The sequence below is a fragment of the Phyllostomus discolor genome, chromosome 9 (genome assembly GCF_004126475.2).
Source record: "Phyllostomus discolor isolate MPI-MPIP mPhyDis1 chromosome 9, mPhyDis1.pri.v3, whole genome shotgun sequence".
Classification (NCBI taxonomy): domain Eukaryota; kingdom Metazoa; phylum Chordata; class Mammalia; order Chiroptera; family Phyllostomidae; genus Phyllostomus; species Phyllostomus discolor.
The window spans coordinates 29509953-29522083 of NC_040911.2; the positions used below are offsets into that span (position 1 = coordinate 29509953).

Genomic DNA, 12131 nt, shown 5'->3' on the forward strand with positions numbered 1-12131 from the left:
CTGCACATTAGACAGGATCATGACGTGGCAGATAATTACTTGTTTACATATATCATTTTAAATATCTTTAGTCTTTGTTTTATCTAACGTCATTCATGAATTTAGCAATATTTAAACAGTATTTAATCATCTTTTGCTTAATGTCATATGGTTGTAACTACATGTCCTTATTTAGTACCCTTTTGGTTTAGATAAATTGGAAAGGTTTAAGCAATTTTTGTTTAATCATTTAAAAAATGTTGAGTTTTTCCATAATTTCATTCAAAAAGATATAAATCTCTAAAATGTGAAATGTCATAATCTATTGAACACTCACCTAAACCAGACTTTTTTAATCGTTTTAAGTGCTGACTTGTTTGTTTTCCAGTGGGAGATTTTTGCCCATGTTTCATTTCTTTATCTGAACTGTCTGCTTCACCATTTTTAGATTCGGATCCTAAAAAAGGAAATAGTTATTATGTCATTATCTTCCTCTTACTGTCCTTGAAAAGAAGAATCTGAAATTCTTTTTTAAAAACTGTAGATACAATCTCCTTTTCTAAGAGTTAAGTCACTACCTTTGGCCACAAGCTGATTCCTCCACTGGATACAAAGAGAAAGCCCAATAAATCAATCAAACAGAACAAAAAGCAAGAACAGATGGTGTAATAGTGGAGTCAAAAACACATTCACTGATCTGATAGCTTTTAAAAGAAACACTCAGATCTTTTTTTTAAAAACACACGAATAAGCTTCAACAATACTGTATCATTTAGAGACAATGCATGACAGAAAGATGAAGCAAGAGATGCTTGAGGGGAGGGAGAGATCATACCTTTATAAATAACTTTATGTTGAAGTAGGAACAGAAAATGCAAACACCAGTCTCTAATAAACAGAACGGTACATAGCTGATAAAGTGGCAGAAGGTAAATTACAAAAGGTCAGGGCAGCACTGAGGTGAGAAGAATGTTGTCAGAACACAAAAACTAATAAGGGATTCTAATTTTGCAGCAAAGGACTGAAAAACAAATTCACACCCTCAGAGGGAAGAACTGCTTTTGATGGCATTACACATCAGCATGTGGTCCACCATTAAAGTTCAACATTCAAACAAAAGCCAAAGCAACAACAAAAAAACCCCACCTAGAAGTATCACGCATTTTCTTAAACCAACTGATATTAGCAAATGAAGTCCTCTGAGGATGAGTGAGCTGGTACCTTTTAAAAAAGCAAACACCTTTTTTTTTTCATCGCTGAAAGAGTGAAAGGTATTTAGAAAAATTAAATATAACCTCAAGCAGAAGTATCATTCAGTTGCAGGGAAAATTCATGACATCTCTCTTCCAGCGAGGAAGTCTCCTCCGGGAAGAGACTGGCCGAGCATTGCACATTTCAGCTCTTTACCTGAAGGCGAATCCGACTGCTCATCAGACACCTTTAATGGTGTCAACACAACGCGAGGAACAGTCTTGTTTACCATCATTGAGACTCCATTTCTTCTTTTCTGCTGCTGTCTCAAAGCCTATAAAACATGATCATAAAAATATAACATAAAAATATAGCCAAACTAATTTCTCATGATTGAATTAAATGACCCATTTGCCCATTACAGAGAACCTCTTAAGATACTTAAATACTACAGAGTTACTCATTTATCAGAATTCTTAAGAGTCACTTTCATGTTATTTTCCCTCAAAAGCATAAAAATCAGGCTTTGGCAAAGGGCATAAATCCGAGACCATTTTTGGTGTAATTCTGAAAACAAAGCAGTACTTAAAAGGCTTGTTCTACCTTAGAAGTGGGGCTTGAAAGCCCATGGAATTTGAAACCATGACTCCCAGGTAAAATAAATGTAAAATAAATGTTTCGAGACCAGGATAAAAATATATGTGTCTGCACTTCTCTTGCAGGTGCGTCCTCTCCGGTGCACTGCTCAGTCAATCAAGTTAACACCGAGTGTCATCAGTATGTACAGCAGGTAAGGACTACAGTATTGATGCACTCACTCAGCCGTGGGGAGCGCTGCACAAAATCACTGAACATGGCAGGAATCATTTATTTCTGCGAAGGGAATCAGTCCTAATCTTGGAAACCTTGCAGCACTTGGCTTCTGTCTGCTTGACTTTGGACATTAACCTTCAGAACACGAACATGACAGCGTTCTGGCAAATCAGGAAAAAAATAAACTGATGCCAGAATAAATCTCTCTAAATGGGAGTGCTTTGTGTTTCATAAATGAAACAACCACGGTAATAATAATGTAATGAAAGATATTTAAAAGTTTTGAAATACAGCTTATCAAGCTGATGGTTTTACACTGAAAATTACCTGTAATAAAAAGGGTCTTAAGCACACAAAGCTGATGAGACAATAAATTCACACTTACAGGAATACTAAAACTCCTCAAAAGGTTCAAAGGCTGACCACAGACAGTCTCGAGCCTTTTCATTCCTGGTTTCTGTGTAATCTCTACCAGCTTTATGACATCTCAGTTACTTGATGGATGTCCCCTGACCAACAGCTGCCACTCTCTGCTGAAATACTGCACTCACTCTATGTCCTCTTGCTGTCAGACACAATGTCATTCTATTTGTGAAGGGTGTCAGCTGAATATCCAACTTGTTGATCACAAGATTTAGCAATCAAATAATTACAGAAGTGAAAAAAGTTAAATGCCATTTAAATGAGAGAAGACATATTCAGATTATATTTAAAACCAGATGGAAAAGTGAATTGCTTGGGGAATTTAATACAAATGATTCTATTGCTAATGATGATACAAGACATCTTCCTTTCAATTCTTAGATGTATTGAGCTTTTATAAAGGAGCAGGCACTGTGGCAGGGGGAGCGACAAGAGATACAAAAAATGAATAAGATGCCATCATCCTCGCCTTTTGCTCGCACTCAAAAACATATTTAATGAGAGCAGTGTGCTATAAAATATTTAAGACATTTGCTCTTTGACCATCAAGGTGTGTACATAACTGCATGAATTCCTCTAGCCTTGCGTAGGAACAAAAAGCAATTTATAGACATTAACCTACCAATCCAATAAAAAAAAATAGAATGAGGAAACACAGTGTCTTAAATTACAATTAAGTCCACCTTTGCCCACTATGCACGAACTCAAAAAACAAAAACAAACCTAAATTAAGTGTAACAAGTTTTTATGAAGCTCTACACATTAGATTTAAACTATTTCCTTTGGCAATTTGAAAAAGCATTTTAAAAATATTCATTTTATGTGAGGGTAAAGGGGTATATTTTGGAAAATGTTGGTTAAAAAAAAGAGATGAAATAACAAGGGGCCTAGAAGCTTGAATCATAAAGTCAAAGATGGCCGACCTTTCCAGAGCATTTCATGGTAATGACTAAAGTAATACAAATTTCACCCTCCAGTTTTAGAGCTGAGAAGATGCTATTATAAAAAAAATTAGTAGTTGGATAAAAAGAAACCATGACAGAAATAATAATAACAACAACAACAACAACAACAACCCATAGTTGTTTTGAATTTTAAAGTCACAGTGGAACCAAGGTCACAGTGAAACCAAGGTAGGGATAAAAGATGCTAACCAACATTGAGCCTATTTCAATTATTTTTTCCTGAATTTATATTTTCTACTCAAATTTAAATACTATTTCTTAAATAACAATTTTAAAAGTACTGAAATTCAACACTTTGTGCTTGTAGATGATCAAAACTAAATGCCCACCATATTAGAAAAATGGTTGTTTTAAGTGTTTGGAGAATATATACACTTGTTTGTTTTGTTTAAAAAACAAGCATTATATTTGACCCTAAATAACTTTTCTAGGGGGCAAATAAGCAAAAACTGAGCTGTGTGTCACAGCAGCAAAGCGGCAGGCTACTAGATAAAATTTGAGGAACATTTGAGTTCAGCTGCGGGAAGCGGCACCTCGATCACATTTCCTAGATCCACCATCATTGTAGGCTGAGCAGTTTTAGGTTCCGTGAATATTCCAATTCACTTTCTAGAAAACAGGATTTACTTGACTCTGGACACTGAGGACTCCCTCCACACAGATGAGGATGTGGAAGGATGGGAAAAAACCAGTGTTGACTCAACCAAGATGTTTAGGATAGTTTAGACTGGATCCACACAAGAGACTAGGCATCTGTTGAGTCCATAAGGCAGGTTGTATAGTGAATCCTGCCTTATATTATTACACATATTAATATATTTCATATATTCCTGGTCTCTCATTGGAGGTCCTGCAAGTAAAGAAGCTAGCTATTTATGGGGTTTTTTTTTGTGATTATGTAACTATATTTCTGCAACTACGTGTACACTGACCCCTCACACAAACGCTACTTGAATCCTTCTCATAATCCCTTGAAAAATTTGCAATACTTTTTGGGCCATACCACCTGGGGTAGGACAATGAAAGAGGGCGAGGCTGTGCTGAGGAGGAACAGACACACACCATCAAAGCAGTCAGTACCTGCTCGAGAGAACCAGCACGACTGGACTTTTAGCATTGCTAGGTGAGTTTTCCTGTTTTTAAACAATGTGCCAGACAAAACAAGGACAATTCTGAGTCAAACTCAGCCTATGGACACCAATCTTGACACCTACCACACACCGTTCCCAATGCTCCTCACACCACCGAATAAAAGAGTGTGACCACTGCCCAAGAGAGGTAGTAAAACCCCCTCTTCAAATGTGCTGGCCTGTGGGGGAGCAGGCCTGCTGCAGAGCTGTGGGAATGACTGTGGGGTGCAACCGTTACGGGTGAGGTTGTAAAGTCAGAGAAATACTTCACTAGCAGGGTAATGCAGAGTAAATTACTTGGGTAAATGTCCCTGTGAAACAAAGGCAGACAGTGTTGCTATGATGTTTTAAATAGGAAGTCCACAGAGCTGTTTTTTATATAGGCTGTTGGGGGACAGTCAGGGGCCCTCTGGCCGTCTCCTGTGAGTCCTTTGAAGCTGTGTCCAGCACCTCTCTTCACACCAGGGAGCACTGTATCCCATTGTCCTCAACTTTGAGCTCAAATTCCATGAGAGCAAAAGTTCCTACTTTATATTATATTACTGATGTAGTAGAAGTTAAATGCTATTTAATTTGTAATGATCTAAATTTAGGTGTGCCACAGCGTGGAAAATGTAAATGCAGGCAATAGGTTAAAGAAATAGGATTAGGAAGGCCACTTTAGCTGGTCCTGGAAGGTTTGCTCCTCACAAGATACCATGAAAGGGGAAATTTTTTGTTGTTGTTGCGGAAACAAATTGGGGCAAAGGAAGCTTTTTCTCTTGCACACCAAAGGTATGAATTAGTCCTGGTGGCCCACTGATTAATCTGCATGTGGTTTTTATTTTGACATTGATATTACTATTTTAGTTTAGATTCATTTCAGGTGAATAATATCAATGAGGCACCTCTAACCACTCAAGTCTTAGCTATACATTCACATGTTAATGGAATAGCTTATTTAGCAACTTTAAATCCTATAATTTCAAATCCAGAAGGAAACAATATCAAAACCTACATAAACAAGCAGATGGCAAGTGTAAATGCACTTACTATGCAGAAATCTACCTTCAAGCTGCCCACATGTATAATGTCCACATGTCCAAACTACAGAGGACATTGGACTTTCCAAGTTTAATACTTTCAGGTACCATTCAATATGAAAGGAATTTATAGGCAAAAACATGACCATAAACTTTTTAAAGGAAACAAACATAACAAAGCTAAACCAGTCAAAGAAAAGTAGAGAACACAGCATACATCAACTATAATTTTAGGTCTAAGCAACAAGAAACAAACCAAGAGATGCTGACTCAGCATGCTTTTCTCTAGAGATATGTTGCAATATTCTCCTATAAAAAGAAATGAAAACTTCTGGTCAAGATGGAAGCATAGGTAAATAAGCTTCACCTCCTTACACAACTACAGAAAAAATTACAATCAAACCTCAAAATATATAATACACAGAACCATCAGAAAATCAAGCTCTAAGGGAGTCTGACAACCAAGGATTTAAAGTCACATTCATCCAGACAGGTAAGAGGGGCAAAGGGGCAGAGAGGTGGCATAATGGGTTGTCCCACACTCACATGTGGTGGATAAAAATCAGGAGGGATACCTTGGGAGCAAGCAATCCCAGCCACAGGCCAGACCACCCAGCCCAGGGTTCCAGCACCAGAATATAAACCCCCATAATTTCTGGCTATAAAAGCCAGTGGGGGGTTGGGGCAGCAGAAGAAACTGTCAGATTTTCAGAAGACTCTGCTGAATGGGCCCACATAGTCTTAGAAGGCACACAAACTCACCCACTCTGGGATTCAGCACCAGGGCAACAGCTGGAAGGACACCAGTCCCATATGGGGAATAAATGAAGTGACTGGAAAGAGGGAAAGTGCTGAGCAAACCTGCAAAAGCCAAGCAGTGACATTTCCCCACTCTGAACCCTCCCCCCTCACAGAGCCACGAAGTAGCAAAGTAGGTTGCCCTGCCCTTGGGATTACCTAAGGCTCTGCCCCACACAATTAACAATAGGCCATGCTACTAACACAGGAAGTCAAAGGAGCTCTACCCAATACACAAGACAAACACAAGAGGTTGCCAAATTGAGGAGGCAAAGAAATATGGTCCAAATGAAAGAACAGAAAAAAAATCCCAGAAAAAGAACTAAATGAAACAGAGATAACCAATCTATCAGGTGCAGAGTTCAAAACACTGGTGATCAGGATGCTCAAAGAACTCATTGAGTACGGCAACAACATAAAGGAAGAAATGAAGGTTATACTACGTGAAATAAAGAAAAACCTACAGGGAACCAGCGGTGAAAGGGAGGAAGCTGGGATTCAAATCAACAATTTGGAACGTAAGGAAGAAATAAGCATTCAACCAGAACAGCGAGAAGAAACATGAATTCCAAAAAATGAGGATAGTATAAGAGCCTCTGGGACATCTCCAAATGTACAGCATCCAAATCATAGGGATGCCAGAAGGAGGAGAGGAAGATCCAGAAATTGAAAACTTATTTGAAAAAAATAATGAAAGAAAACTTCCCTAATTTGGTGAAAAAAAAATAGACATACAAGTCCAGGAAGCACAGAGAGTCCCAAACAAGATGGACCCAAATAGGACCACACCAAAAGACATCATAATTAAAATGCCAAAGGTTAAAGATAAACAGAAAATCTCAAAAGCATCAAGAGAATAGCAGAGAGCTACCTACAAAAGAGTTCCCATAAGACTATCAGCTGATTTCTCAAAAGAAAACTGTAGGCTAGCAGTGACTGGCAAGTATTCAAAGTGATGAAAAGCAAGGACCTACAACCTAATTACTCTATCCAGCAAAGCTATCATTTAGAATGGAAGGGCAGATACAGTGCTTCCCGGACAAGGTAAAGCTAACTGAGTTCATCATCACCAAGCCATTATTACACGAAATGTTAAAGGCACTCAGTTAAGAAAAAGATCAAAACTAAACATTAAAATGGCAACAAATTCACAACTATCAACAACTGAATCTTAAAAAATAAACTAAGCATACAACCAGAACAGGAACACAGTAATAGATATGTAGATCACATGGAGGGTTATCAGCAGGGATGGGGAAGGGGGAGAATGGCAGAAAATATGCAGGGAATAAGAAACATAATTGATAGGTACAAAATAGACTGGGGGATAGTAAGAAAAGTATAGGAAATGGAGAAGCCAAAGAACTTATATGCACAAGCCATGAACATGAACTAAGTGGAGGGATTTATGGAGAGAAGGGGGTACCCAGTGGAGGGGGGCAAAGGGGAAAAATTGGGAGAACTGTAATAGCATAATCAATAAAATATATTCTTAAAAAGAAACAAAAAAAGTTTAAACATTTAAATTAGAAATAGAAAGCTTGTCCAGTGACTCTACAATCACACTGTGCTCATTACCACCCTAATGAAAAATAAAACCTAAAATAAGAGGCTCTTGTATTAACTTTGAATTTGCATAAACAAGTAATGCCTGCTATATTTTAGTTGAAAAACAGCACCAACAAGGCAACTTAGGAATGCCCTGAGTGTATTAAGTCCTTCACTGAAAAAAAAAAAACTGAAAATATCACAGGCTGTGAAAGCTAAAATAATTACAAATAGATACATATGAAACAGCTGGCGGTGTCAGGCACCGACAACTTGCATGGTTGCTAGTACGCTAAATGTCAACGCCCACATTCAGAAACTGCTGTCGTGCAACATAACCTTTTGGAATTTTGCAATACTGGTCAAACATATAGAAGCCAAATACCAAGAATATATCTGCTTTGTGACATGAAGAGAAGAATGGACATGCATCTTTATGAGTAAATTCTACCACCCTAAATAAACAATGCGGGAAGTCAAACCTACAGGAACAACATAAAAAGGCTGCGTTCTCCACCCTTTACCTCCTGTAACGGACCTCATCCTCCTTTAATCTTTCATTTGCTTCTCTTTTAAAACTTCCAAAATTTAATCTTTCTTAATCATCCTTCTTTAAAATTCAAAATCTAATTCATTTCACACACTTCAGGATCATTACAACTAAAACAACAAGGCAGAAAGAAGACAGGGAACAAGGTAATAATCGGCAATCTGGTACTCTCCAGAAGCTTCTGAATATGCTTATTCAGAAAAAAAAGAACTACTGAAATAACATTATTCAGCCAAGTACACCCAACACATGATATTAACTAACATTTTGATGATTAGAAAGTACAAGGGTCCCAAGTATTTAGGAACAATGAAAATAATCTATGTCAATAGCCAATGGGTATTATAGCCTTTGTAATTACCTGCCTACGAATACACTGCAGTCAACAGTATTGCTAAGTAAAAGAACCACTCTTTACAGTGACATGCTTCAGGTGGAGGTGGGGGTGGGGGCTCAGGACTGGGACATATATCTGGCTTCCTTTGTATGGAGGTTTGTTTTAAATTATTGTTTATGAGTATAAAGTTACTGGATTTGGGTTTTTTCCCGCCTACTTCTAAGTAGGTAGCCAATGTAAAGTTGAACTACAAAAGCCCTACTGATTCAGCATACACTTCTAACAAGAAGATAACAGCTAATATATTTGAGTACCTACCATTAATATGTGCTGATACCAAACATAAAGCAGTTGTGTTTGGAAATGATATTCTTTTTTTGCACTTTAATTGAATTTATTGGAGTTACACTGGCTCACAAAATCATATAGGTTCCAAGTGTATAACTCAATAAAACATCATGTGTACACCACATGGTGCACCCATCACAATGGAACGCTACATGGCCACAAAAAAGAAATCCAGTCTCCTGCAACAGTGTGGATGAGCCTGAAGATTACCATGTCAAATGAAATAAGCCAGTCAGAGAAAGACGAACACCACACGATCCCACCCACCTGTGAAATCCAATGCATAAAAGAACCCAATGAACAAAATAGAAACAGAGGCATGGACACCCAAGACAGACTGACAGCTGTCAGAGAAGAGGGGGCAGGGGGAACTGGATGAAAAAGGTGAAGGGGTCAACCAAGAACTATATGCACAGCCCACAGACACTGACCACAGTGTGGTGACAGCCAGAGGGAGGGGGAGGGGGCTAGGTGAAGGAAATGGGGATGGAAAGAGTTTTTGCTACATTTTCTTCTTGATGACTATGCTGTTTTGCTTTCTTTAGACTACACAAATATTCAAGAACATAAACTTTCATCAATAATGTCAAAAATTCATCTATTTTATTATATGCAAAAAGCTGAGAGGTAGCATATGAAACCATGATTCCGGGCTGAAAGGTCATCTCCACGATTTGCTCACTGGATGATCTTGGGAAAGTTATCTAACTTCTCTGGACCTTAGTTTCCTCATTTGAAAAATGGGGATACTATGCATGCTTTAAAGGATTTATATTAGTATTAAGTGGCATAGTACATGTAAAATGCAGAACATAATGTCTAGGATTCAGAAAAGTAAGTATCAGTAATGTAATTATTATTAGGGTCATTCAGCTGGCCCTACATTCATGAAGTTATGATTTGTGCATGTAAATATATACACAAAACATATATTTGCAATTGCAGAACACATACACGTGGATATGTCTACATATATAATAGATACACTTACAAAGACTTCTACAGGGCCATTCGACTACCCAGAAGAAAAGGAAGCTGCAGATCTGCTGAGCTGCGACAATTTAAAATGCCTCATGTTCAGTCAATTTCTGAGCTGCTGTCTTAAGAAATTCAGCAATTATAGGGAATCTGAGCAAAATTCTGCAAGAACGGCTGTTCTTCAAAATGTATTTCCAATATGAACTTGATTATTAATCAAACATTAGCATAGCTGCTATACAATATTACCATATTCTTCTTGTAACTCATTTGTTACTTTGTTATACAATAGGACATTTTAAGAAATTAATAAATAGCTCTTTCTGGACATTAAGGAGTTTTTAGAACTGATTTCTTAAAACAAGGCTTCATGGGAAGCAAGCACCACTTCCCATGAACACGTGCTCTACAATAAAACAAAACAAAAACCACTAACTCGGAGTTATGTGATGTTTTAGTAATTGTAACAAATGTTTAAGTGATATGAAACCAAAATGAAGGAAGTAAAAAATAATGAGACATGACAACACAGAGATGTGAAGTTTTATCGTTACATTAACACACAGGAAGATTTCATGGTGTGCACATCTTCTAAAATCACTGCTCTTTGGAAGTATGAGTTTCGTTCACGATTGCATCTAGGTTTCTTAAATGCTATGACTACTGGCATCCAGCTTTGTGTCTTCTGCTCTATCCTGGTTAGTATTTTATTACCTGCATCCTGTCTGCTGCCTGAATTAAGTATTTCCTAGGCTTCTCTACCCTCACCCACCCTTTTCTTCCAGGGACTTCAACATCGAATTCAATTTTGTTCTCTGGCATCTAAAACATTTCACAAGAGCAGTGATATAAATGGTAAAGGTTACTTGATCTATGTATGATGAAACACTGTTCCTACCATAAATATAATCCTAATGAATGGAAATACTGCAATCCCATAATTAATACAGGATAAAAAGTAATATAACTCATTACAAAATCTTAAGTTTGTTTCCTAAGTTTGTTTGAAGTAGAGAAGTGGGGGCAGTCTAAATCTAGGAGACTGGATGTGAATAGTAAGAAATTTTACAGTGAAAAACGTCTGTTGGTGCAAGAGAAGTATCTTATGATCTTACTTATATGAGGAACCTAATGAACAAAATAAACTGACAAGCAAACTGACAAGCAAAACAGAACTGAGACATGGAAACATAGAAGACTGACAGCTGCCAGAGGGGCAGGACAGGTGGGGACTGATGGGAAGAAGGAGAAGGGACTAGACAAAGAGCATGTATGAATGATCCCTGGACATGGACAACAGTGTGGGGACTGATGGTGGGAGTGGAGGGTGGGCTGAGTGGAGGAGAGCAAAGGGGGTAAAATGGGACAACTGTAATAGCATAAATAAGAAAACATTAAAAAAATAAAAGGTGAGAAAATAAGAGAAAGAAATCTTGAACTTTATTTAAAACATGGTTTCTCTCTCCTTGTTATCATCACTGTGTCACTAGAGCAGCACTACACTGGGTGCGGGTCAGCAGGAGGTGAGGTGCAGGAGACTGTCACACAGACAAAACAGAAATGTAAGGGAAAAGCAGTTACACTTGGGAGAACCATGAATTCATGGTTAAATATGTGAACCTTCCATGTATTGACATCACCAGTATGACCATCACACCATGTCCCCATCCACCCACAGCATGTCTTCCTTTCCTGCCCAGCACAACGGAGCACGTGCCAGTGTGACAGCAGTAGCTCATGTTTACTGAGGGATTATTATGGGCTGGACACTCACTCTACCACATGCTGTCAGTACATCACCTCACTCAATTCTCAGATCATCCTCATGTTTTCTAGAAAAAAGAATTTCAGATTCAGAGACTAAAAGTAGCTTGCTCAGAGTCTCACAGTGAGTGGCAAAAACTGAAACCAGGGTATGTCAGAGCCCAGACTTCAACCTTATAACTATCACCTCTTACCACTATCTCTGGACAAGGGCACACAGGTCAAGACTGCTTATGTGAAATCAGGATGATACTGCAAAGGTAACCTCCATTCAGGACCAAACAA

General features: G+C 38.0%; 1 protein-coding gene across 3 annotated transcripts in view; it reads right to left on the reverse strand.

The window, feature by feature from the left end:
* ASXL3 (ASXL transcriptional regulator 3) overlaps nt 1-12131 on the reverse strand; it is a 171842-nt gene that overhangs the window by 72578 nt on the left and 87133 nt on the right. For 2 of the 3 annotated variants that reach the window (XM_036009176.1, XM_036009178.1), the window contains exons 7-8: nt 1387-1504; nt 317-436 (exon numbers count right to left, since the gene is read on the reverse strand). In XM_036009176.1, the coding sequence (XP_035865069.1) occupies nt 317-436; nt 1387-1504 (238 nt within the window). The remainder of the gene's footprint in view (nt 1-316; nt 437-1386; nt 1505-12131) is intronic. The other variant, XM_036009177.1, reaches the window with a different exon arrangement.